Source organism: Kogia breviceps, chromosome 3, assembly GCF_026419965.1.
Source record: "Kogia breviceps isolate mKogBre1 chromosome 3, mKogBre1 haplotype 1, whole genome shotgun sequence".
Taxonomy (NCBI): Eukaryota; Metazoa; Chordata; class Mammalia; order Artiodactyla; family Physeteridae; genus Kogia; species Kogia breviceps.
In genome coordinates, this window is record NC_081312.1 from 180,164,124 (window position 1) to 180,191,992 (window position 27,869).

Consider the following 27,869-nt stretch of genomic DNA (forward strand, 5'->3'; position numbering starts at 1 on the left):
CCAGGTGATTCTGATGCAGGTGTGATGTGGACTCGCTCTCTAAGAAACACCCCTGTAAAGCCCAGTTCTTCCTCCTCGATTACGCGGACTTCTAAGTACCCAGCATTTTCTCTTTACAAACACGAATCTTCACGAAGATGACTTCCTCAAGCGCATCATTCAATCGGCTCACTTCCTCTCGGCAGACCTGCCACCAGGGAAACCATCAGTATTCAAGACAATGATCAACACTGAAAGTGGTTCAGATTTAGCCGTCACGCCTGTATTTTTAAAGAAAGAAAAAAAGCCCAACAGTATGTTTCTCTTACTCAGGTTTCCAACACATTTTATTTTGCAGACCACCTGCTTGTAGCTTTCGAGGACCAACATGGGTTTCAATTCCTATAAAACGTCCAATTAATTTCAGTTCTGCGGCAGCCCCTCGGTCCCGCGCACCGAACTTATGGCTTGAGTTCCAGTAACACGTGCGAAGAGGCTGCACTTTGGCCCCTGAAGAAGGACGCATCCGGGGTGGAGCCTCTTCCAGGGCTTTGCCTCCCAGGTGGTGGTTTCCTTTGGCAAGAAGTCTGGCTGCTCTCTCGGCTTCGGCGCCCGCAGGCAGGAAGCGCTCAGAAGCTTCCAGCGCAGACACGTGAGGAATCAGTGCACTTGTGCTTGAGGACAGGAGCCCCCTCCTACTCATTCCGTAGGTGAAAGTATAAGGAAGCCTCTGTTTTTAAGTTAACACCAATAAACACCTTTTTAGATTGCCTATTTGTTCTAGAACTACAAAATTTACCTCAAGAAAATATAGGTCCCGTGAAAGACTTAAAAGTTTTATAAAACTAAAATCTAGTTTTCCCCCAATAAACTGTATTTTAGCCAAAACCCTCCCGATGCTTCTAAAATAATACTAAAAGGGGCATCTGATTATACAAGAGCAATAAAAAAAATTAAATATTTATTTGAACAACAAGTTGAAGTCCGAGCTGCACAGCTGGCGATACGCGTTTCCACACAGATCACAGGAAGCGTGCACGGAAAAGTACTGGCGCGAAGGACAAAATAATGCTGCGGGTCAGGCTGAACAGCTGCTGATTTTAAGAAATCAAAAGGCCTGAAATCACCGTACAAAATATAAAATGTATTAAACACTACTATCCACAGAACAGTCTTTATTTTTGATTATATTTAAAAATTATTTGTGTAGCTAATTATATGTTGACTTGTAAATGAGTATTATACATGAACCCCCTTTCGGAGGGCAGTTCCTTGCTGTGCTATCGAACATGTAATTACATTGCAGAAAGTGTCCTTTTTTGCTATTGATAAAGAAAACAGCTAATGATATCACTGGAAGTATTAGGAAGGCTACAAAAAACAGAAGTTAACATTTCTTTTTTGTCTTCAAAGTGCTTCCCATGCAGAGTTTAGCACTTGCCTGGTTTAACTGAATGCACTCTTGGGTCAAAGAGATGCTATGGAATTAGAAGACTCGAAGGGCCTCATGCAACCCTCTCGCCACTGGGATACCATTTTGTCACTCACCAATTCCGTCTTTCCAGAATACCATTCCAGACACTTCAGAAAGGGTCAGACTGATAATGATAAATATACACAAACTGCAAAGACACAAACTGCTATTTGACACTACACTGGGTAATGTCTGTGCTACGTGAAAGCACCTTTAAAAAGAGCCTACTCGGCAAGAGATAAGTGTCTAAAGATTCAAAATGAATCAACAGTATTGGATAACAATATAATTCTCAACTCAGAAGCTGCCTCAAGATCAGGTGCATCTTCAGTTAATGTAACGGGAAAAAAAGGCAATGGATTTTATTTGATTAATTGCATCCACTCACAAATCGACCTAAGGTCACCAGATGTGTAGACACAATGAGATTTTTTTCTTTGTTGTTTATAGTCTTTAATTGAAATGATGATAAAGGAAATAGAGCTATTTAAAAACAAAACCACACAGCTGCCTCGGCCTAGATTAAGAGGTGGCACCAGGTGTGGGGTTCACATTCTGGGTGGCCACCTGTGGCGCGACCTCGATGATCCGGGGTTTGTCTATGATCCTGGCCGTGCGGTTACCCTTCTCCACGATCCCAATAATCCATGCTTGGTGGCCTTCACCGTACTTGGGGGACTTTATCTCTGCGCAGAACCGAGCTGCTTGCTCACGAGGTAAACAGATTAGAAGGCCTCCTGGCAAAGGGGAAAAAAAGACAAAAGGGTTACCATGAACGGTGACGCCGCATCTGCAGTCCCCCCGCCACTCTCTCCCTAGAAAACGTCCGCACCGAGCTACATTCTACGCAGAAGCCGGCCGCACTGCCTCCGCCTCTTCCACGGGGCGCACTGCGGAGCCACGAGGCAGCCCCTTGGTGAGCTCCTACCGTATTTCAAAACACACACAACAAACTTTAAATCATGACAACGCCCCACCTGAGAATCATCTGACGCTGTGGAGGCAGGAGTGAGGTGTCTGAGGCGCAGTGATATACGTGGAGGCTATCTTTTCCAGGCTGCGCTGAAAGGATTGTTTAGAAACAAGAGAACTTCTCCTTTTCTATTTGATTCTCTACATGGAGTCCTCATTTTACAAAAAAAAGGCTTTTGGTGTATGTATATATATATATATATATTTTTTAAGTTAAAAATTAAGGTCAGAAAGAAAGTGTGCGTGCCTCAAAGTATCTGGTTCTGTCACTGGTTCTGTCATTATCTTCAAAATGGAAAAAGTATAAGATATATGAAAAGAAATCTTCATTGGTACTTGAGTAGCTAGGCCAGAATATTTCATACATTTGTAAGTAGAAGAAACACAAATCAGGAAAAAATATATACTACACTTCTACAAAAAAGGAAAAACTTCTCATATTTGAATGACAGGTTGCATTAGTTGGGAATATTCATTAGTTTATTCCAACTGATTCCATGCCCTCCAGGCGGCAGGAGCTGTTCTACTAGCAGTTCAATTGCCCTCCTGGAGCTTATTTCTAGGAAATGGATTTCGTATCTATTTCAAGGCCAGGAAGTGGCAGGGTCCTCTCTACTGCCGACTCCAGGCCCCCCTAAAGGGCTGGTGCGTGGGTGGGCCTTTGTGGTCTTGGCCTCTGAGGGTCAGAATTTCTCACAACCAGGCCCACCCCAGGCTGACTTAAATTACGTTTCCTAGGGGGGGTCCAGTCTAGGCATGAGTATTTTTTCTTAATGCCCAGATGATTCAACTGTTTTACCAGGGTAGGGAAAGTACTGAGTTATAGAAAAAATAAAATAAGAAGTAAAAGAAACTAGGGGGAGAAAAGAGGGTTGCGGGGGGGACTGAAAAGATGAAACAGAGATCCAAAGGTAAAGAGAAGAGAGAAAAAAAAAAAGGGACAAAAAAAATTGGTAGTTTGGAGACACAGTATACTGTCTCATCTCAAAACAGCGATTTTAGACTTTTTTTTGCAAGGAAAAAATACAGCCTTTCAATGTAACGTATGGATCCGTGGGTTATTTAAAATGCTGAGTTGTCAAAGGAAACTGAACGATGACCTATTCTCCCCATATCCGCCCTCGCTCCCTCCCATCCCATCACCAAACACACAAACACTGGGCTGCAAACGACACTGCTCATCACAGGCAGGACTGCAGGAGACGCTGCAGGGGGCTGAGAACCCCTGCAGCCAAAACCTCCTAGGGGGTTGGGGGGTGTCCAGCTCCCGGACCTGGCTTCCTCCTCCTCGGGGACGTCCCACGGGGCTCCCTGCTTAACCCTCGCCCGGCCTGCGGCCCTGGTACCTGATGTCTCTGGGCAGGTCCCGTGCATGAGGCCAAACATGTTCCCGCAGGCCTTGCTCACAGCCGCCATCTTGGCCAGGACTGGGAGGTTGTGAATCACAAAGGACACCTCATTCCTCTGCTGCTTGGCCAGGTTCTGTGCGTGGCCCAGGATCCCGAAGCCCGTGATGTCGGTGGCCGCGTGGGCGTTGAACGTGTGCATGAGTCCCGCCGCTGCCAGAGGACAGAGGAGCCTTTACCGTCTGGTGTCATGAATGGAGACCCCGAGAAAACACCCTTCCTCAACTCAAAATCTCACATATGCTTTGATCTCAAAGCTCCTAATTGGTCGGCAACAGCATAGGATGAAAGTGAAATCAACAAAACCTGGAGTGAAATTCTGAAAGGTGGTTTCCTAGTTCAATTTGAACCACTCAGAACAGCAGCTTCAACCAACGGTAAATTCCCAGTAAACTAAAATATCTGTAGAGAGGAAATGCTATCTCAACAGAAGGTAAACCTGTCTAAACTCACCTAAAATCAAAGAACAAGATCTTTTAAGACTGCCTGACCTAAATTCAAGGTACTTTCCTGATGTCTAAAAGGTTAATCTTTTTTATTTTTTAATTAAAAAAAATAAAACTTTAGTTTTCTGGAGTAATCTTAGGGTTAGAGAAAATTCACCAGAAGTGCAGGGAGTTGCCGTACGGTGTCCCCCAACCCCGTTTCTCCTGCATTAACACCCAGCATCAGCGCGCTGCTGTGATGAACTGGTATTGATACGTTATTACTAACTCCAGTTCAGTTTACACTGGGGTTCACTCTTGATGTTGTACAGTCTACGGGTGCCGGCAAATGTATGATCACGTGTATCGGTCATTAAAGTATCATGCAGAGTATTTTCACTTGCCTAGAAATTCCGTGTTCCACCTTTTCACCCAACCCGTTCCTCCAACCCCTGGAAACCACGGAGCTCTTTACTGTCTCCGTAGTTTTGCCTTTTCCAGAATGTCAGAGTTGGAATCACACAATATTTGGTCTTTTCGGATTGATTTCTTTCACTTAGTAATGTGTACCTTAGGTTTCTCCGTATCTTCTCATGGCTTGATAGCTCACTTCTGTTGAGTACTGAACAATACCACGGTCTGGATGGACCAGTTTATTTATCTGTTCACCACCTACTGAAGGACTTGTTGGTTGCTTCCAAGTTTTGGCAATTATAAATAAAACTGCAGCAGACATCCGTGTGCAGGTCTTTGGGTGGACTGGAGTTTTTCAATTCATTTGGGTAAATACCAAGGAGCACAACTGCTGGATATTAGTAGATTTAGTTTTGTAAGAAACTGCCAACCTCTCTTCCCAGGTGGCTGTACCATTTTGCTTTCCCACCAGCAATCAACGAGTTCTCACTGTTCCACATACTCCACAGCATTCGGTGTTCTGGATTTTAGCCACTCTAGTAGACGTGGGGGAGTGTCTTGTTTTAATTTGTAATTCCCTAGTGACGTACGATGTGGAGCATCTTTTCATATGATTATTTGCCATCTTGTGTACCTTCTTTGGTGAGGTGTCTTGTTCAGATCTTTTGCCCGTTTTTTAATTGGATTTTCTTATTGTTGGGTCTTGAGAGTTCTTTGTTTATTCTGGATTATCAGTCCTTCATCAGACGTGTTTTGTGAAGATTTAGATTTTCTCCTAGTCTGTGGCTTGTCTTTTCATCCTCTCTCTCTTTCACCGAGAAGTTTTTTTATATGAATGAAGTCCAACTTGTCAATTTTTTCTTGTATGGATAGTGCTTCCGATGTTATCTCAGTAGTAATCACCAAATTGAAGGTCACCTAAATTTTCTTCTATGTTATCTTCTAGGAGTTTAACAGTCTTGCATTTTACATTTAGGTCTACAATCCATTTTGAGTTAATATTTGTGAAAGGTTTAAGACCTGTGTCTAGATTCGTTTTTTGCCTGTGGATGTGTAGTTTTTTTCCAGCACCATTTGTTGAAAAGATTCTTTCTCCATTAAATTACCTTTGCTCCTTTGTCAAAGAGCAGTTCAACTCTACTTATGTGGGCCTAATTCTGGGCTCTCTATTCTGTTCCACTGATCTATCTGTCTCTTTTTTCACCGACACCATACTGTCTTGATGTCTGCAGCTTTTATATGAAGTCTTGAAGTTGCAAAGTGTCAGTCCTCCAACCTGCCCTTCTTCGACACTGTTGGCTGTTCTGGGTCCGCTGCTTCTCCATATAAACTTCAGAATGAGTTTGTTGACACGAAATAACTTGCTGGGATTTTAGTTGGGATTGCATTACTCCTATAGTTGGGAAAAACTGACATCTTGATACTGTCGAGTCCTATCCATGTGCGTGGAATACCTCCATTTATTTACACCTTTAATTTTTTTCACCAGTTTTGTAGTTTTCCTCATATAGAGCTTGTACATATTTATTTTAGTCACACCTAAGTATTTCATTTTAGGGGGAAGAGTAACAGAAAGGCTAATTTTGCAATGAAATATGCCCTGTGTTTACAGAAGTACTCTGGGGTGAATGCCTTTTTGGGGTACATTTCCTCTCTTTAGACCAAGATCTCTTTTACTTGGGTGCAATCTCAACGACACACGCAGAGAGGAGAATCGACCCTTCTAGTCCATGGTGCTAGATAAGCAAGTAGGACGGCCCATCCTATTAACACACCTGCACCTGGTGCAGTGGGGCAGCCGATGACATTTAACAAAGCCAAGACCTGCACTTCGGCTCTTCCCAATGCCATCCTAGACAAGCTTTGAGGACCACAGTTAGACAAGAGGACCCACTGAATCCTACAGTCAGTAAGAGGGATTCAGTTTTTAAGGTACTGATTACCACTTCTTCCCTGTATGGGGAATTACTGTTGCTAATTTTTACTACGGAAATTTCAACGAAACACAAAGTAGAGAGAGTAGCAGCCCACAACGAACTCCCACGTACCCAACGATACCCAGCTTCAACCATCAGCACCGTTCTTCTGGGGCCTCATCTACTCCTGCCCATTTGTTGGGGGGTGTGGAGGGTCCGGGGCATGGGCGACTTTAAAGCCAACCCCAATCATATCACTTCGCCTATACATACAATATTTCCATGTGTGCCTCTAAAAGATAAAAGAACTTGTAACATAGCCACAGTATCATTATCACACCAACAAAATTAATACATTTGATTGTTCTCTCTTAAACTTCTTAATTTTTAACAGTTTCCCCTCCTTTTCCCCCCATGTCATTTATCTGTGGAAACTGAGCCATTTTTTTCTGTGGCATCTCCTGCATTATGGATGTGGTGATCTTCCCCGATGCTGACATGTCCTACCATCTTCCTGACTTCCTGTACTGGTGTTTAGGACCAAGGCTCCAAGAGACTCAGGTTCATTTTTTGCTGGCAAGAATACTTCGTGGGGGTGGGGACTATCTCAACGAGAACCTTTCACCAAAAGGTTTTAGCAGCCACTGATGTTTGCTGTTGAGGTTCATTAAATCAAGGGAGCAGCAAAAATGGCAATTTTGTAATTCCATCATTCTTCCTGTGATTATTAGATGTGACGTCTATAAAGAATGTTCTAGAAAATATGGTTTCCCTGAAATACACTCCATATAAAACAGGTAAAATAAGGGGTTGATTCCTTTTATTTCAGAACAAGTTGGTGCCCTAGCAACTTCCAAGGAGACCAAAAAAGTTTTAATTATCCTTTGTTTAGATACTTGATATGGTCACTCTTGTCTTTGATACTCAAACTGCACCCCCCTCTCCACTGTGATGGGTGGGAGCCCCTTCAAGCTGTGGGGAAGTGACACGACCCCACCAGTCACTGACAGTGCCACCGCTTTCAGGCACAGCAAGTCCAGGCTTAGCTTCTGTACTTCCTGTCCCAGAACTGGAATCTGCCATTTCCCCAGTGAGTCCTGGCACTTTTTAGTGGAAAACATTAACTTTCCGAAAGGAATCTGGGCACTGGGACTTCAGGCCTGCTGGTTGTCACTACTTCTAGGCCTTCTCAATAGGCACGGAAATAAACATTTTTATAGAAAAAAAAAAAATCCTGAGTTCACACTGATAATTCCGAATTAAAGATTACAGATTTCACTTAGCTTCTTTGATCTTACTACTTCTCTCTTATTCTTAAAATCTTTGTTCCTAACTACATTAACTTATTTATCTTACTATACCAACGTTCTCACAAACACAAACCCACTGATGACAGTGAAATATTTTTGTGGATTTTTGTTCTGAGGATGTGCCCTGAAACTACCAGGCTCAAAGTGATTTGAAATAATTCTTCATGTGATTTTGCCACTAGCTTAGAAATATGTTGAACGACCTTAAAAAAATTTGGTTTGGATTTGTAAAATATGCTCTTTTAATTTAGCTTGTAAGTACAGAAAACTATATAAAACATTTATTTCCAAGTCAAACTTAAAAAACAAAGTATGTTCAGAGAGGGTCTGCTTCCTCCCTATTCCCTCTTATATGTAACAATTTTTATTAATGATTTATTTTTTCCATTGTTTCTTTTTGAAAGTATAAAATACATACTATTACTTCATATTCATTTATGAACATACAAAATGTAGCATGCTATACATGCTCTGTCCTTTGCTTTTTTCATCTGGCCATATCCTAGAGATAGCTCCCTAGTAATAAAGCTTTCCTGTTCCTTTTTTATAGTTGTATAGTATTCCCCTGTGCACAGAGATGAGATAATCCAGTCACCTAGTGATGGACATTTGAACTGTTTCCTTCTTTTGCAGTTATAAACAGTGCTTCAGCGAATAGCCTTGTACACATGTCATTTCATACTCTGGCCACTGTAGCTCTGGGACAGACGCATAGAAGCAGGACTTCTGGGTCAAAATAAACATGCACGGAATTTTGCTAGGTGTGACCAAACACTCCTGCATAAGTGTTCTGCCATACTGTATCCCTACCAACAATGTCTACAACTTAAGGATGGGGAATCTTAAATGCTCAAATTATAAACAAACTAATAACCCACATGGGTAAAAATAAATCCATTACAAATTACTTTCTTATTGTTAAACCACTTAATTTGAAGGACCAAAAAAAGGAAAAAGACTCCTTAGACATTTTGAACGGCACAGGAAGAGAAATACGAATGAAAAGCCTTGGTTGTAAGCGATGAGAACATCTGAGAACACAGAATTAAATAATTACAATTCAACTTAATGTTGAATATTGCCAAAGAAATAGTCCTGGAATGCAGGAAAAAAATTATTAAAAAATTTGATCTCAAAATAAATTATTCAAAAGTAGGCAAAAAAGTAATTTAGTTATGGTATATCACTCTGGTAGAACATCTAGCCAGTAAACATTATGTGTACTAGGATTATATAATATGGAAAAAAGAATTTAATGATATTAAATGAATAAAAGCAAATTCCAAATATAAGTAAAATGTATGCTAACCATTAGTTTACAACATCAACAATAAGATGGTAAACCACCAACCAACCAAAGGAAAAAATCCTGGAAAAATACATAAAAATATTAACAGAAGCTGGTTTCGGCTGGTGGGATTATGAACAATGTTTTTTCTCTCCTTTTTTTCATTTTCTGAAAACTTTTCTATAGTTAGCATGATTTTTTTTTTTACAGTAGAAAAACTATAGAAAATAAACAGGAAGAGAAAACATATTAAAGAATCTTTAAAATGTAGCATATTCTCAAAAACTGTGGTATACCACCACTCTGGGAATCATTTAGCACCTTCTAGAAAAGCTGAGGCAGTACTGCCCTCTTTCTTACACGTGTGCACCAGAAGTTCTCAGCCGCAGTCACTCACGGAGTGGAAGATTATACAGCGGTGAAAACAATGAAATACAGCTACACACACCAGGCATGACACTCAGGAGTGTTAAACAGTGTACAAAACAGCAAAAACAAAAACAAACAAAAAACAGACACAGGTGTGATTTAATAAAGCAAAACTAACTTATTGCTTAAGGGTACAAGGCTATGTGGCAAAAACAGTTTAAAACACGAGAATGAACGTTAGATTCAGAACAGCGTCGCCCCTTTTCCCCGAGCTGGGTGTGGGAGGGGCCCCTGGGGCTTGTAAGGCCACATTCTTTCTCACATGAGATGGTAGACACATGGGTACTGTACTGCTGTTCCTTAAGCCCTGCACATATTTTATAAAGTAACTTTTCTATCAACTCTGTATCTAATAAAAATTTTTAATAAAGAAGGTGGGAAAGGCAGATGTTGGAAAAAAATCTCTTCGCATTTTATTTTTTTTATTTTTAAAAATTATTAATTAATTAATTATTTTTGGTTGCGTTGGGTCTTTGTTGCGGTGCGAGGGCTTCTCATTGCAGTGGCTTCTCGTTGTGGACCGTGGGCTCTAGGTGCGCAGGCGTCAGTACTTGTGTCACACGGGCTCAGGAGTTGTGGCTTGTGGGCTCTAGAGTTCAGGCTCAGTAGTTGTGGCGCACAGGCTTAGTTGCTCCGCAACTAAGTTGCTCCGCAGCATGTGGGATCTTCCCGGACCAGGGCTCGAACCCACGTCCCCTGCGTTGGCAGGTGGGTTCTTAACCACTGCAACACCAGGGAAGCCCTCTTTTCATACTTTAAAGTGACTTTAAAATCAGAGTTTCGGAGAAGATCTTTTGAGATCCCCTGTTCAACAGTCAAATTTCTTCTTCTTTTTAAATAACTGAAGACTTCATGGCTTAAGTATTACATATATTGGGTTCAGAGTCATTTGGGGTAAGTTGTAGAAGGGGAAGGATGAGATTTCTGACTGCTGGCTCAGGGAACCCTGAGTAACTAAATAAGCAGGGACTTTTTTTAGGATAAGATTTTTGAACTTCATCCAGAACTTCGTCTTCAAGTATCTTCAAAGTTCCAAAATAGGGTGCCACTCAACCCAAACCCAGGTCCTTAAATACAACATGCAGTTAATGATGAGGAAGAGAACTGATATTTCCAGAAAAAAACTGTACCAATTTCTATCACAGGCTTATGTAGATGGAACAAGTGGGATAAACAGTGGCCTTTATAAAGTTGGACAGATTTGGGTTTGAGAATAGATCTGCGTGTATTTCTCACATGTATTTCTTTTCAGCCAAAGGAGGAAAAACAGGATCCAATTCACAGGACTGTTAAAAAGATGTCCATGAAGTACCCAAAAGAAGGGGTAGAGCACAGAGTTCACTCCCTCCATCCAGATTCAATGACCCCTGTGGTGTGTCCTGCACTCTTCCAAGTGCTGTGGACACTGCAGTGAACAAAACAGAGCTCCCTGCCCTCCTGGAGCTCACATTCTAAATGCCGGTTTGCTTCCAAATCCTCTGTACAGAGCGACCCACAGAGATGCTTTTTCCAGAAAGGGTTCCTCTGGCTGGTCAGAGGTTAGGACTTCAAAGACACCCAACAAGGGCTTCTTTCTTAATTATAAAATATACCTGGTGCTTTCTATACAGGTATGAACGCTAATAAAAATCAACTGTAAGATGCTTAAACTGCATCAAGTGAGTCCCTTGGCAAGCCTTGCTGCTTCCCAGAAGATGAATTCTGGCCCTTTCCTGAACTTTCCTTTTTTATTTTAAACTGCTTTTAAGATTCTTAGCATGGTGCAGAAGTACTGGTTCAATTACTATGCACAAAGACTGTGGAGATGACCTTGATTTCTTACTAAATCATTAAGAAAAGGATAGAATATAACACGTAAAGGCATTATAAGCAGTAGTTTCAAAGCATTAAAAGCGTATCTGGCTTCAAATCCTAGGTCCCCATTGATTAGCTGTGTGACCTTGAGCAAGTTACTTAACCTCCCTGTGAAATGAGCATAGTAGCTACCTTGATAAGGTTGTCGGAAGAATTAAATGAGAAAATATGTCAGGTTCCTGGTACATAATAACTACCAAATCAATGGTAACCACTACTATTATTATTACTTTCTAATCAGTATTAAGAAGCTAGAACTAGAAATAAATGTCAAGAAAAAATTATGGCATGAGTGTCATTACTCATTTATATACACAAATCTGGGAACTAAAAATATGACAAGGTTAACACTTTAAATGTAAAGTATTTCTGAAAACATGCTGTATAAACTTCTCTTCTATTTTTATTGGGGTGCAGAGGAATTCAATGCTGCCCATAATCACAAGAATGTAGACTTCAAAGCAACAGAGAGAAAATGTGACCCCAGCTCTCCATTTCATAGACTCAGAAAGTGAACTGATGACTTCATCCATACTTCTCTGCTCCTCCCCGGTGCCTGGCACGGTCCCCACGGTGAGCGATTCTAAGCCAGAGGGGACACAGACGCTGGCACAGGCGCAGTGCCCCGGAGAACTCCCGACGCACAGGTCAGAGAGGAGTGGCTGGGGACAAACGCTCGTGGCCTCCCCACCTGACCTAGCGCACAAGTGGCCAGCCATTTACTTCCTCTAAGGTGAGTCACGTTTACCCCACGCTCCCGTCGAGCACACGCGACAGAGCTGGGGTCCCACCGGTGCTCTGGGCACCGACAGAGGGGGCTCTGCCGCCACTGGCCCAACCTGGCCCACGGCCAGTTCCTCCAGCTAAGAATGTATTCGGGGTTTTTGTTTTCTGTTTTTTTTTTTTTTAAAAAAAAAAACGTGTTAAAAGAGCCATGGGGGGAAAAGGAAACCAATGCACTGAGACTGTCTGTGGCCCACAAAGCCCAGTGCCCCCCGTCCTGGCCCTGCTCACAAAGCTGGCCGACCCTGCGAGGCGAGCCCTGGCCGCACCTGTCCTGTTGAGCCTGGCCATGTTCATCATCGCCTCCTGGTACGCCAGCTCCACGTCCTCCTGGGTGACCACCAGCTTGATTTTATTCCATTTCTCAGGCTAATGACAGGAACACAGGTGAGGGAGCAAAGAGAGAAAAAACCTGATCAGTCTTTGTTTCTAACCTCTGAAGGAGCGTATTTTTTCCTTAGCCACCTTCTGGGGAGTTCTGCTTCCCTAATTCTGCACACAGCATTCCGTTTTCTAACTCTTCCCCGTGACTACTGCTTTCGGTGGCCGTGAGACGTATCATCTGGCACCGTCTCTGTCCTCGGCCACACGTCAGTAGTCAAACGCTGCAGCGTACTGCAGACTTGAAACCAGCAAGACAGTTTTGAATGTCCTTGGGTTCTCTTCTCCATCTCCCCTAGTAAGCGGATGGCTTTCATTTTTCACGTAATGTATACTCTTACCGACTTTCCCTGAATTCTGGGATCAAGTCCTCTTGAGGGACAAACGAATGGGAAACGACTCCAACTGTATCAGCTATGAGGGCGGCACGGGTGGCCACAAGGCGCACCCCCTGAAAGACCGCCGTCTTCCCCCTTCTTCCTCAGTCTGATTTGCAAAGGATCGGGCATCACGACGCTGAGCTCATGACACACAGTCGTCACGGTCCATTTTAATAGCCAGCGTTCGTCCGCTTGCTCCTTTCTTGGTAATACCCAGTATCGACTGCCCAACAAGTAACGCAAGTCTATCTCTGCGTCCTTCCCTTATCTCCCTGCCCCCATCTGTCCCCCAGAGGTTACAATGATTCTGAATTTTATACATGTCATTTCCCTGCCTTTCAAAAAATAGTGTCCTCGTATGTACAGATGCCCAAACAATACTCTTGGGTTGCTTCCGGCCTTTATGAAGGGTATTGTGCTGTTACTTTGTCTTTGAAACTTGCTTTTTCCAATTCTGAGCATCTTTAAGAAACTGGTTAAAAAAAGCAAAGGCAGTGTCAAGTTGGGGGCGGGACAAACAGACAGGTCCCAGAGCCCTCCTCCTGGACACCCCGCTGCCTCACCTGGGCAGTCGCACTGGAAAGCACCTCTGGATTTTACTGCCCTATAAAAGCCCTGTGGTCCGACTCACCGGTGAGCACACCTGATGGGAAATCTCCCCATCCTCACTGGATGAGAAGGGAAAAATAACTAAAGAATGTGGCCTCCTTAAGACATTTTCTCTGCTCTGTTGGTCAAGCTAAGATATACCTGGTTGGTGAATAACATAAAATTGTTCTCTTTCAGTTGTTTCTCAGGACTGATGGTTTCAGATGACAGTTGTAGAAATTAAAAGCATTGAGATATGTGAGAATATACCATAATCATATTAATTTTTGAGTTGTTATGGCAATGAAAAGTCTTAAATGAAGAACGACTGATCATAGCTCACTTGAAAAGTGACTCAGGATAAATATCTTCATATTCTAGATGCTTTCTCCACGACATAATTATTTATCAACATGTTCTGAGTTACTAATTAGCTTAAAAAGACAAAACAGGGCTTCCCCGGTGGCACAGTGGTGGAGAGTCCGCCTGCCGATGCAGGGGACACGGGTTCGTGCCCCGGTCCGGGAGGATCCCACGTGCCGCGGAGCGGCTGGGCCCATGAGCCATGGCCGCTGAGCCTGCGCGTCCGGAGCCTGGGCTCCGCGACGGGAGAGGCCACAACAGTGAGAGGCCCGCGTACCGCAAAAAACAAACAAACAAACAAAAAAAGACAAAACAAGCAACCAGAAATGACCAAAAAACTCATGACTAAAATAATTTAAAACTGTCAATAAGCCTGGCCTTATTTATACCTGAAATATCAAACCTTGCACACATTGTCCTTTGTGTTATTATTATTTTGGCCCCGTCGCATGGCTCGCGGGATCTTAGTTCCCGACCAGGGATTGAACCTGGGCCCTCGGCACTGAAAGTGCGGAGTCCTAACCCCTGGACCGCCAGGGAACTGCCTCCTCTGTATTATATTTTAGTGATGTTTAAGTATGAAAGACACACCCATCTCAGCACCAAATGAACAGATAAACCACACTCACTGTCCTCCAAATTCTCGTTATGGATTATCTCTGAACCCCAAGCAGGGGATGACCTACTTCAAGCATTCAATACATGAAACCTGGATCTAATAGAAGAATAGGGACAATTCCCAGGATTTCTGAAGGCCCAGATGGACAGCACACTCCCTGGTACTAAAACGAGAAGAGCTTATTTTAGAAGCCGCACTGCTGACACCGGAAGGTCAAGGTCACTCACAATGTCCAGCCACTGGTGCACAGCCACAGCCACCTGCGTCCCCAAGGGCTTGGTCAGCACGAGCACGTCGCCTGGCACTGCGTTATCTGGCCTGAAGAAGAGAGCACAGGCAGGTCCTTGTCAAATCAACCGAGGAGGTAAGTTCATCGTTGTCGGTTAAACAGGAGAAAGAGAAGGCTGGTAAAACCACATGTGTGTTTGCAAACACTCACTTATATTTAAGCCAGCTAATGCCATGCATTAGAGCTTTGCCGTTTACTACTAGGATGACTGACGAAAACACTGAATGAAAAGTATGGAGGCCATGGACTTCGACAACACTTAGGCCAGTGACTTATCAGTTTCCCAAAAAAGCAAATCGCTTAGTCTTCAAAGGCCTCATCAGGCCCTGATTCAGCCACGCTCTTGTGTACTTTTCAACAGACCCACCAGGGTTCTGAGGCAACAAGACTTCTGGAACAAAAACCGTTGTTCTTTTTCTTTCTTTCCTTCCTCCCTCCCTTTCCTTCCTTCCTTCCTTTCTCTCTCTCTCTCTCTCTCTTTTACAATCACTTATATGATAGAGATGCAGGTGGGATTTCTCAGGATGTGGGATTTGGCTAGAATCCGTGGGTCTAATGTTTTGGTGATTTCAGCATCAATGTTTCAAACTCAGAGTTATGACCAGTAAGTTTCCTACTTGGTACACAGGGTCCCTGGTTGGTCCCTGTCTTAAAGACAGAAGGCAAATACTAAAAAAGGCAGCCCTAAAAGCAGAAAGACTTAAACAGTTACCACATGACCCAGTAGTCCCTAGGTATCTACCCCGGGGAACTGGGATGGATATCCACACAAGAAACTCGCGCACGAATGTTTACGGCAGCGTCACTCACCACAGGGGGAAATACCGCAAAGGTCCATGACCTGTGACGGGATGAATAAACTGTGGTCTGTCCATACAATGGCATGTTATTCACCCACAAAAAGGAATGAAGTAGTGACACACATGCAACATGGATGAACCCTAAAAACATGCTAAGTGAAAGAAGCCAGACATAAAACATCACATGTTGCATGATTCCATTTATATGGAATGTCTAAAACAGGCAAATCCATGAGACAGAAAGCAGATCTGTGGCTTCCAGGGGATGGGGGGCAGGGAGCCGGGAGTGGCTGCTGTGGATACAAGGTTTCTTTCTTGGGGAGACCGAAGTGTTCTGGAATTGGGTAGTGGTAATGGTCGCGCAACTTCGTGAATACTAAAAACCAATGAACTGCGTACTTTAAAAAGCTAAATTTCATGTTATGTGAAATTTTGTTATATGAATTATACTTCGGTAAAAAAAATCTAAAACTTTTTATAAACAGGGATGAGGTACTGATACATGCTGCAAAAGGGATGCACCTTAAAAAGATTACGCAAATATTCTGTGAAGTGAAAGAAGCCAGCATGGAGATGGGGGCTGGCGGTGGGGCGTGACAGCCGAGGGGGCGGATGGCACGTCTCACTGGGACAGTAAGAGTGTCGTGGAGGCGACTCTCGTGAGGGCTGCAGAACCCTGTGACTGCGCCAAAGGCCACTGAGCTTATAAACACTTCAAGTGAGTGAACTGTGTGGTACGTGAATCAGTATCTCAATAAATATATATTTTTTAAAAATGAGAGAGAGAGAGAGAGAGAGAACCTGGCCAGGGGACATGAAACCAAAATCAACTTACATGATAAATTCGTTGGGCTGGCAGACAGTCGTAGCCACACCTCCTAAAACAATCCAGGGATTTAGCACTGTTTGGCCGCCGGTTACAGATGTTCCGGCCTCCTCTGCTGCATCTTTAAAACCCTGTATAATTAGGGGCATCACTTTATCCCTTTCCTACGGTTTAAAAGGACACAAATTAAAAGTCACATCATTCAGTTCAAAATCCAGACAAGAGAGTCTACACCTGTAGTTATAAAAAGATCATAAAAGCCTTGCAGGAAGCCCTCAGAGTTTACCAAAGGGGCAGGGAACAGCTCACATGGTAGCCCTTTTATCAGGAGTTGGAAGAGGCCCTCGGTCACAACGCGAATGTAGCCCAGACAACAGAGGAGCAAACAGCGGAAGGGGCCGGGCGCACAGCACTGCCCTACACCCGAGCCAGCTCTCCGAACGGTCCCCAGCCACCCCGTGACCAGCTAACGCGTGCCCACGCGCCCGCTCCGGGTGTCTGCGTACAAGCAGCGGCCCGAGGGCACGCTGTGAGGGCAGAGAAGGGCCTGCTGAATGCTCTGTCCTATGAGCAGGGCAAACTTCTGGCAGGGACGAAACCGACTACCTGTCAAAAATCATCTAAACGGGAATTCACCTCTGGGCCAAGGAAGAGGTCAGGCAACGAGGCCACAGATGCCAGCGGGTTAGCCCGGGGAGCACAGGGCACCCCAGCCCCACCACCGTCTACGTCACCAGCCAACCGCGAGCGAAGAGGCGGGTGCCCGGCCCGGAGGTGCTGTTACCGCGGCTTAAACGTCACCACAACACACAGACGCAAACGTGCTGGCTTCGGTTTGCGCAGGAGAGAGAAGCGGAAGCAGGGGTGGGGACGGAGACACCAACAGGCCAGCCTATTTTAATTCGCTGCCGACTGCCAAAGAGCAGAGGGCGGATGGGACTCGGACAGGCTGACTCCCCAGCGGGAGAGGAGGGCCGACCCGACAAGGGCCAGGACCGCAGCCGGGCCGGCCCTCGCTTACCCTGTCGGTCATCTTATTGCTGACTCCAAGGAGCATGAGCATGTTGTCGCATTCTGTGACCCCCATGGCGTAGAGGTCGCTGAGGACGTTGGCACAGGCGATCCTGCCCTGGAAGAGAGGGGAGACGTGAGCGGGCGCCACGGGGGACCTTCCGGGGCCCCCAGGAGGGGACGTTCCGGGGCGTGGTCCCCGGCTTCTGCGCCGCACAGGCTCTCCGCCCTTCCTCCGTCTCTCAGAACCGCGCTCGGGCGTTCCCGCCGCCGCCTCTCCCGCCTCACGCAGCACACCCCCGCCCCAGGCCCTCTCCCATTCTAAACCTTAGGGAGAAGCCTGCAATTTATTTGGGTGCGGAGCGGCGCGCGGAGATGTCGGGGAAAGGCCTGGAGTGCTTGGTCTCAGGGGAGCCGGAGTGAAAGTGCCGGGAAGCGACTGTGCTAAAGGAGACGTGGAGCCGCCGCTTCTCCCGTGCAGATCCTTAAAAATGTCACCTTTACTGGTTATAGAGAAGATGGGTTTTATACGCCTAGACGGAGAAATCTGGGGAGCTTCTTGGACGAGACAAACAGGAAAACCATCTTGGTTGAGAAACAAAAAGAAGAAATAAAACGACACCTAGGCCTGAAATCAGATTGTTTTCTAAAGACAAAGGGAAGCATTTCCCAGTAAACTGTAAGGTTTTATTGAGGAACTCGGAAACAGTACTCAACAGAAACGTGGTAATAAAGATTTTCTACTGCCAACAGACATTTAAAAATTTTTTTGAAGTTGCCTTTCTCTAGACGGTAAAGGAGAAAACGACCAATTCTTCTTTCTGACGTAAGGGTAATCACAGCACAAGTTACTGTCACTTCCAGCGGCCGTTTCACTGCCCGTTTATGTTGTCTGAGGACGTCCTGGCCGGCGGGGAGCCTGACCGCCTCCTGTGACCCACTCGAGGCAACAGGCGCGGCGTGGGCAGCAGCGGGGAGGCGCCGACCGCAGGCTCGGGCTGCAGCGGCTGCTGCCCCTCCTGTGTGGGCACTCGCCTCCTTCCACGAGGTGCTGGCAGAGGATGAGCTCCGGTTCCAGCCACCTGGGCCCCCGCACAGGCGGGACACCGGCGAGCGGCCTGCGCGGGCTCTCGGGAGCGCTGCGCCAGGGGAGAGGCGCGAAGCGGGTTTCTGGGAGCGAGCGCGCTTGTCGCGGGAGCGCTCCCTCCCCTCCTTCAGCGCTCCCCGCCTCGGGCCCTACGCGCGTGGCTGACCCCAGTGCCCTCGGCACGAGGAAGGGCCTCCGGCACTTGCTGGCGATAGGATGGCGCCAGTCTCTTCATCGGCTCCTCCGAGCTGCCAGGGTGGAGGGTCCAGCCGGGAAGGAGGAGGGGCTGCTGGCAGCAACCCTGCGATGAGCAGGAGGGGGTGTCTGAGCACGGCGTGATCAGTGGGATAAGACACGGCGAGGGGAGTGGCCAGAATCAGGAGAGACGGAAAGGTTTAATGGTGGTGAGATGCTAAGCTCTTTCTTTCCGGACAGAGACATCTACGACCAGTCCTATTGCAGAGGACGGTGAAACACAGGAGCGTGGTGTTTACAAACGTCAAAGGAAGAAAAGTACAAGGAAATAAAGAAGTAAACCGCAAACACATCAGTCAACAGACGCGCTTAACAGACCACAGGTGTCCTGGCACAGACACGCAGGCAGGAACGGGGGCCGCAGGGGACGCCCCCCATCCGCCTTAGCTGCCTGCCTCATGCACGGCGCCCAGCGTGAGCAAAGGGTCGACCAGCTCAGAGCCACAACCACGGGCGTGAGGGCGGGGCTAGGACGGGAGCAGTTTGTGTAGGACGAAAACAAAAAAACCCACCCAAGGATAACAGAGCCCCAGCCACCACCCAAAGCCAGACGAGTAAGCAGTTCCAGATGTAAGAACACGTCGGTTCAACTTACCATCATGTAAGGGTCATCGACGATGGGATAAATGTAATCTGTGGTTTGGACCAAGGAAAGGCCGCCGTGCCTCAGAGGAATGACACAGGTGTCCATCCCGATGCCTGCAAAGAGGGGGTCACCATCATCCAAAAGTCAACAGCAAGAGCCATGTCATTTTGCACCTGCAGTGTTCCGAACAGGAAGGGTGCTGCACAGGACACTTACGGAACACTGCTCACCGCCAACAAAGCAATGTGTGTCCTATCAAGAAGCATAACTGACATAAGCGTGAGACAAAACTAGCTGAAGATAGAAAATGAGAGCACAAATCTGTTAGTCATGAAGACTCAACTTCAACATGGTACCGTTTTCAGACTTTAACGATGCCTTGAGCAGAAATTTTCCTTTGTGTTTTACCGTAGCATGTGACTGGCACCGTAAAGAACTTCTGTAAAGATGAGAACAGCACAAATGGAACCTGGGTGGTCTTCTCCATAGTTACCTAGGGGCATATCTTTGGGCATCATTCTGTTTTTCCAAAAGAAAATCTGTAAAATATTTTACACACACGAAAGTGCTGTTACAGGACTTCCCTGGTGGCGCAGTGGTTAAGAATCCGCCTGCCGATGCAGGGGACACGGGTTCGTGCCCCGGTCCGGGAAGATCCCACGTGCCGCGGAGCAACTAAGTCTGTGCGCCATAACTACTGAGCCTGCGCTCTACAGCCCGTAAGCCACAACTACTGAGCCCACGTGCCACAACTGAAGCCTGCGTGCCTACAGCCCGTGCTCCGCAACAAGAGAAGCCACCGCAATGAGAAGCCCATGCGCTGTGGCGAAGAGTAGCCCCCACTCGCCACAACTAGAGAAAGCCCGCGCACAGCAACAAAGACCCAACACAGCCAAAAATAGATAAATAAAAAAATTTTTAAAGGCTATTATACTACATTTTAGTCAAAAATGACAAAAATAAGAAAGGAAGGAAGGAAGGGAGAAAGAAAGAGAGAAAGGAAGGAAGGAAAGAAGAAAAGGACAAAGCTAGAACAAGTATTCATTGATTCCAATCAAGCATGTACATAAACACTGTGGCTCCCAAGAAAACTTAAAATTCCATGCATTACACTCATGAGAAACTTATGTCACCTCTACTAACTTAATGAGCAGGGAAAGAAAAATTTGCTTAACAAGCCTATGGGATATATTTCAACTTATTAAAAGTTGTTTCTAAACATTTAGAAAGATAACAGACAACTGACGAGCTAATTAGAAACAGTTCCCTTTTCCTGAAATCAGTTTAGAAACAGTCAAGACTAGCTACTGCAGGCTACATTTTTTAAAAAAAATTACCTGTAATGCAAACACTTCAAATTCAGACTGGCCTCTCACCAGGTAAGCCTAATGGAGTGCTTTCCTGCCCTCACCTCTCTCAAGAGGATGCCCTCTGGCCCTCAGGAAGTATGTCAACCTTGCAGCCCAATGGCCAAAAGCAAAGGACAAATCCCATGAAGTAGGAAAGGAAGCAGGCAGATGTTTACCTTCTGGATTCAGAATTTCAAACGGAGTAAGAATAAATCACGCCCGAGTCACACAGAGAGGATCACACGTGAGCTTTCTTTCACAACTACCCCAGCACCGTGTCAAGTCCCAATCCATTATTACTAACACTAAAATAAAATCAAGTTTAGTGAAAGATCACTCTGTGATGATGGCAGGCTGATTTTTTATTACTACACTAGAGGGCAAAGCAGAAACTCTTGGTGGAAGATCCAGTTAGGGAACGGAGGACTCTGCTTCAGGATGGCAAGTCTCACACGTCTGTGACAATGGAACGCTCCTTACCAGTGATCAGAAAGTGTGTGATAATTCATGTCAACGATGCGTGCATGCAGACGTGCCCTCTAACGATGCTCTAGAGCACTCGAGGGAACAGGGCGAGAACCGCAGCTAAACTCATACTGACTCTGCTCCCCAAACAGATCATTCCAACAGCTGGTATCTATTCCAAGTATATTACCGTTCGCTTTGGAAAAGAGGCAAGAAATACTGTTTTGTTTTAGATTTTCATATAAACTATAGGCCTATTGAAAGAGACACTAAAAGGAGTTGCTGAAAGTTAGCTTTAAATGTCTTGCAATGTGGGAATCTTAAGCTGGAATTCAGTCTTTCTGGTTTGTGAAGCAGTGAATTTCTCTTGATTCCCAGCATCAGAGCATGTGAACCGTGACTGCCCAGCAGGCTCCTGGGGCTGACCAGAAGCTTCCATCACCCACAAGCCCTCTCTCTCCACCAGGACACCACTCCGGGTTAGAAGGAGGGGCAAGGGCTGTCCACGTGGGAACCACCAGCCGCGTGCGGTTACCGAGCATGTGAGACGGGGCCATTCCAAAGTGACATGCGCTGCAAGTGCACACACTCGATTTTCAACACTTAGTACTGAGAAAAACCAACGTCTTGTTAGCAATGTTTTACAGTAATTATGTACTGAAATTATAGTTTTTATATACTGGGTTAAATAAAATATATTAGAATTCAATTCCCCTGATTCTATTTTTTTTTTTATGGAACTATCTGTACTAGAAAATTTTAAATGACCCAGGTGGCTCACCTCATCTTTCTCTGGGACAGCACTGGTCTGTAGTGACTGGTCTACAAATCACCTACCAAATTGCAAGAAAGGAAGAGAGAGAGGGTGAGAATGGGACAGGCCATGGGCCTTGCAAATGAGGGTATCAAGTTGAGAGGGAGAGGGACAGTCCAGTCAGAGGGCAGATAAATGCCAGAGTAGAGGGAGCCTCAAATACCAGACCGAGCAGGGTGTATGTAAATCATCAGTGGGCGGTCACGGGGAATTCTAGGTTTCAGCAAGACTGAAACTGTCCATCAAAATTAAAATTAAAAACAAAAACCAAATCATCACTCTACCCCCACTGCCAGCAGCCATCAACACACGGCAGCTCTTAAGCATCAGGCAACAGAGGTGCCAAGTACTAAGACACACTCATCTTAACATTTCCTTAGTTAGAATACATTTAATAAACGTGTATATTTAACAACTGTTACGGTTCATCCTTAGAATCCAGGAAATATGACAGTCTTTTAGAAAAAAAATTTTAAAAACAAGTCAACAGACTTGTGTGTATACATTATATAAACATACATATATACACACATACACAAGTATTATGTATATGGGTACAGATGCACATGGTGCATATACACACATACACGGATAATGTCTGGTACTCAAAACAGTTGCAAACAGTGAGTATTATTACCCCATTTTACAGATGGGCAAACTGAGGCTCAGGAGGGTTACGAACTTGCACCGAGTAACATTTATTTCTTTCTCCTGCCTGTACCCTTGCTGTCGACATCTGTCCCCTTTTGCCACTGCTGAGTTACAGCTGATGCAGCTCCTCTCTCCATGAACACGTCTGAAGTTACAAACCAGATGACAAGCAGTATGGGGGCGGAGGAATTGGAAGATGTGGATGTGACCCCCACCAAGTGACAGGGAACGGGCTACCCGGCCTTCCTGAGTACCCTGGACTGCTCAGTAAGTCAACGGGGGCGGTTACAGAGGAGAATGATTACTTTATCCATGAGGTTTTGACTGCATTTGTCTTTGCCCATTTGGTAGCTTACCTTTCCCGACAAAGTTATCTAAGAGCTTTCTCAGTATATTCTCATTTCTTGACAAGCAAGCTGACATCCACTCCACCTCATTCATGTGGTATTTCTCCATGCTGAGACATCAGGTAGGTGAGGACAATTTTCTAACTGAGCTCCTGCAAGCCCTACAGACCCTGAGAGCGCAGGGTGTGAATTTTCCTCTCTCCCACTCAAAGCAACTCTGCATTTATCTGCTTTATACATCAGGAAAGAAAGGAGTACCCTAGGTTCCAAACCAATGTTGTAAGACAGAACGCGACCATAAAAGAAATGCAATTAAAACCTTATGTGTTACTGAGCCTGCGCTCCGCAACAAGAGAGGCCGCGATAGTGAGAGGCCCGCGCACCACGATGCAGTGACCCCTGCTCGCAGCAACTAGAGAAACGAAGACCCAACACAGCCATAAATAAATAAATAAATTTTAAAAAAAAAGAAACTAACACGACATTGTAAAGCAATTATACTCCAATAAAGATGTTAAAAAAATTAAAAAAAAACAAAACTTATGTAAGAAAGCTGATCAACTCATACACCGTAACTTACAAAACACCCACAAACTCCTAGAATACATGTCAAACACTCAGAAGGCAAAGTGATCACAGTCTTGCATCATGTACTTAACAAAGCACACGAGAGAAGCTAACAAACAGCATCCCAGTAGCCTAGAATTTCTTTCTGAGCTCTGTGTTTGAGAAAAGGCAAACCACTAATGACAGCAGGAACTGGGTCAAGGAAACACGGCTCTCAAGTCCAAATGCTGTCCTGGGGTCCAGACCCCGTCCAGTGTTCTCGCCTGCTGTGTCTCCCTCCTCCCCATGGGAGCTTTTCAAACAACGCCTGCTGCACAGGAACCCCGAGTTCCCCCCAACCCAGGCACTGCTCTCCCAGTCCTGCACGATGATGCTTAAAGGTGCCCCGCACGGACACCTTTCCTACTCTATTTTAATAAAAAACGCTTTTACTGTAATACAGTTGTCTCAATCGCATAGTAACAGCTTAAAAATGGTTAGAGCACTTTCTTCATGTTTTTCAAGTATTTCCTCCAAATAAGTTACAATAAGGTAACAGTTACCATTGCTTCGCGCTCTTTGAATCCTTCTTGCAGAAACTTAAAAAAAAAAAGAAAAAATAAGGCAACACGGGAGGAGAAATCTAGTTGTTGACTCTCTGACTACATTGCAGCCAAGATGCTCTACTCCGGGAAATATGAAAGAAACAGCGGTTCACATACCAAGCCTTGGCATAACTGCTCCAAGAAACTGCTCATCTTCTTGGAAGTGGTTCTCCTGTAAGGATTCCAGCAATTTCTGCAGGACATCTTGGGGCACTTTGCAGCCGGTGCCCTTCAGTTCAGTGAATCTGGTTAACCGGAAGCTCTTGTCCAATTCATAACTTTCCGGGTTAAAGGACTCCCGCGCAGACATGGTTCTTGGGCGCACACACCTCACCGCTGGGTTCCTCCCCTCCCTCTCCTACGCGGCTGGTTTCTTTACAGATCCACCTGGGTAGCACCCGAAACACAAAGACACCATTAAGAGAGTTCTTCTTACCAGTACCCGCCAAGAATCTAGTGAGTGAATACATGACAGTGAAAAGTAAACATGAAATGGGCTGCAATCACCAAGACCACAGGGAAACAGCCATCTGGGACCACAATAGTTTGTCACAGTGATGCTTAAGCTAGAAGTCATTTTAAAGGTGACTGTACCATTAGAGACATACTCCATGGAAGGAGATCTGATGTCTGTGCTGTTATAATGGTGGCTCTGAGGGGCTGCAAGGAAGACTGAACTATGGGCCAGCTGACAGGACACAGTGCCATCTTGAGTAAAAAGTCCCAAACGTTCTTCTAGCTGTGGCAGCATTACAGATAAACCAGTCACTTCACCTATCAACCAGGAAGTACTATGGTTTAGAAATTAAACGCCCTGGCTACAGTGACTTCTCAGGAAGACCTTTTGCCATCTTTTGCTATCTCACAAAGAAAAATAATCTGCCTGACAGATACTTTTGGTGAAAAGGACATTGGTGGATATGCATTTGATGAAATTCTTTACGATGCTGAGTTCAGTTTTAGAAAAACAGGTTTTCACTGAGCCAGAAGTACGCGACATGATCCAAAACTAACAGGAAGCCTCTCTAAAGAACACAACTTGAAAACTCGAATGGCTGTTTTAACACAGCAAGGCTCATTTTCTACAAGAGAGCAGTGGAAAGTTTTCTGATGTTTTAATTCAGTGCTATTTCCTAGAAAGCAAACACCCCGCCCAACAAACTAGTACACACACACATCATTGATAAAATATGCTACTGCTCATTACTGTTTCATTGCAGACCTACAGTGATAAAATAAACTGTACTAAATCACTAGCATTTATGGTACTGGGTACCACTGGGAAGCTTCTGGAACAAACTTTTCTAAGCTTGAAGCCTTTGGGGCTAAATGAAAACCTTCCACGTGCTCCCGAGGTTTACAAAACTTCCAGACTGATAGTTTACTGGGCATAGTATTACAGACACCCCAACTTTTAGGGTCAGTTTCCCCTATAAAACTTATCATTAAGAACATAATTCCCATTTATAGAGTTTCCGATCCCCTGCGAAGCCCATCACTCATTTAAAATAAATCTCCAAGAGCCTGAGTTTGGGCAGTAATCCAAACTGTCTTTACAAAACCATGTTTGGGGTGAGCAATGATTTCCGTTTGAAATCTACAACCGTAAAGGAGTAAACCTTCCGACGTTCCAAGAAAACCACCTGTCCGAAAGGAGGGCGCCAGGAGAGCTAAGTTATGGAGCTGGGAATTCTGAAGCCATTTTAGAGTTAGGAAAAGTCCAATAGCAGTTTGTCTTGGAAGGGTCTGGAATAAAAACAACAGTCCTTTCCTCACCAAATGCCTCGCACTTAACACCGCCTCACTCCTACCAGGGGGAAAAAAAAAAAATCCAACTCACGAGGCATCCAGTTATTTTCCTACCTCCAATCCCTATCCAAAAAAAAAAGGCGGGGAAGGGCATTTGGAATTCAGGGGGCTAACTTCCTTTTAAATCTTCCTAGGGTTTTAAGAGCAAAAAGTTTAAAACACCTTAAGCCCAAAAGGCACTCAGGAGTTTTAAAATTCCAAATGGAACGAGGGACGTAAATCACACACATCGCATCCGAATCCTAAAAAAAATAAATTCTTACATTTTTTGGACGGGATGAGAAAGTGGGGGGGGGGTGAAGGGGGACGTGAGGAAAGGAGTAATTAATGGTGGAGGGCTGGCATAACATGCAGTCGACTCCAACCCCGAAGCCGCCTGTTTACACCTTTAAACAATGACATGAATATTTAAAAACAACGGTTAACCCTTTCCTTCTCGGCCACGTTTTAATTTTTTCAAACGAGGGCGCCAAGCTGGCCGCAGAGCCGAGGGAGCACGGTAAGTGGGGGCGGGAGAGGGGGCAGCCCCGGCCCGATACCTACCTCCCCCCAGGTCCCCAAGCCTAGGAAATAAACAACGGAGGGGACGCGGCGACGTGGGCGCAGGGGCTGCGCACCCCCGGGAAGCACACGTCGGGGCGGCGGCCGGTGCGTGCAGGGCAACGCTCGGGGACACCTTAAATCCCCGGCTGCCGCCTTTAAAGGCCACCCGGGCCCAGGCTCTTTGTGCGGCGCGGCCCGGTGAAGGCGGAGCGGGGCGGCCAGCGGGGCCATGCCCGCCCGCCCGCTCTCTGTCCCGGCGGCAGCGGCGGGAACCGCGCGGCCCAGGCCGCGGGGCGGGCGTGAGGCGCGCACGGCCCACCGGCTGCGGCGGGTTCCCCGGCTCGCGGGCCGGCCTGGCCGGGACGCCCGGGGTCAGGCTGCGCCCGCGGGGCCGGAGGGAGGGCGCGCGCGGACGGGGGGGGCGGGGAGGGCCCGGAGGCGCCGCGCGCCGCGCCCCGGGCACCGGGCTGGGCTCTCCCGCCGCGCGCGCGGGCCGCCGCCGCCGCCGCACAAAAATGTCGGCGGGCGAAAAAATTAACCCCTGCGTCGCCGCCCTCCCCCTCCACTCCTCCCCCGCCCTCTTCTCCCTCCCTCCTTCCCCGGCCCCGCGCGGCGGCGGCGGCGGCGGCGGCGCGGGCGGTGCTTCTTTTTTAAAGCGGCCCCACCAAGCCCTGGCTCGGCCCCTCTCCAGGCTGCGCTGCAGAGCGCCGACCGTGCACGGCTCCCGGCGCGCCCAGGCGGCCCGCGAGGGGATCCTCACGGCCGCCCTGGGCCTGCGGACGAATATTCCCCTTTAAGCCTGATGTCTCGCCCCCCCTCCCCGAGCCAGGCGCTTACCGGTTCGCTTTGCGCCCTCCGCCTCCTCCCGCGAACGGGACTCCGCCGCTCCCACAATGCACTGGGCGCCGCCGGGCTCCCTTAAGCGTCGCCTGAATAAAAAGGCCGCTCCCGGCGGCGGCGCGGAGGGCGGGAGGGCCCCGGGCCGCGCCTGGACGCCGCGGGGGCTCGGCCTGGCTCGGCGGGCCCCTGCCGGGAACGGGGCCGCCGTGCGCCGCACGCGAGGGGCCTTTAAGGGCCGGCTCCCTCCCTTTAAGAGGCGGCGGGCCGCGGCCAGAGCGGCTCGGTAGCTGAGTGCGGCCCGGCAAGGGGGCGGGGGCGATGTGCAGGCCCGAGCGCGGCAATGATTGGTCTCGGGGGAGGGGTGGGGGGTTGCAAGCCCGAGGAGAGGTGGCATCCGTTGCATGATGCAAAAAGGATTGATTTCAAAAGTTGCGAGTTGCATTGGCAGCAGCCTTTGGCGCCCGG

The 27,869-nt window shown here is 46.5% G+C and overlaps 1 protein-coding gene and 1 long non-coding RNA gene across 6 annotated transcripts in view; one reads left to right on the forward strand and one right to left on the reverse strand.

Annotated features, from left to right (window-relative positions):
• Positions 1–308: 308 nt before the first annotated feature.
• Positions 309–27,632, reverse strand: SEPHS1 (selenophosphate synthetase 1). 4 transcript variants are annotated; one of them, XM_067030451.1, is made up of 9 exons: positions 27,402–27,632; positions 24,330–24,599; positions 19,445–19,548; positions 17,518–17,625; positions 16,506–16,627; positions 14,809–14,899; positions 12,520–12,619; positions 3,772–3,984; positions 309–2,190 (listed from the first exon to the last, which is right to left on the reverse strand). In XM_067030451.1, the coding sequence occupies exons 2-9, from the start codon at positions 24,520–24,522 to the stop codon at positions 1,976–1,978; spliced, it is 1,146 nt and encodes a 381-aa protein (XP_066886552.1). In that variant the 5' UTR covers positions 24,523–24,599; positions 27,402–27,632; the 3' UTR covers positions 309–1,975. The 4 variants fall into 4 exon arrangements, with proteins under 4 accessions (XP_066886552.1, XP_058915196.1, XP_058915194.1 ...); XM_059059213.2 differs by having other exon boundaries at positions 16,506–16,660; positions 27,402–27,627; XM_059059211.2 differs by lacking the exon at positions 27,402–27,632 and adding an exon at positions 26,565–26,842 and having other exon boundaries at positions 16,506–16,660.
• LOC131753659 (uncharacterized) overlaps positions 26,460–27,869 on the forward strand; it is a 71,828-nt gene continuing 70,418 nt past the window's right edge. For both annotated transcript variants that reach the window (XR_010839901.1, XR_010839902.1), the window contains exon 1: positions 26,460–26,520. This is a non-coding gene — a long non-coding RNA (uncharacterized lncRNA). The remainder of the gene's footprint in view (positions 26,521–27,869) is intronic.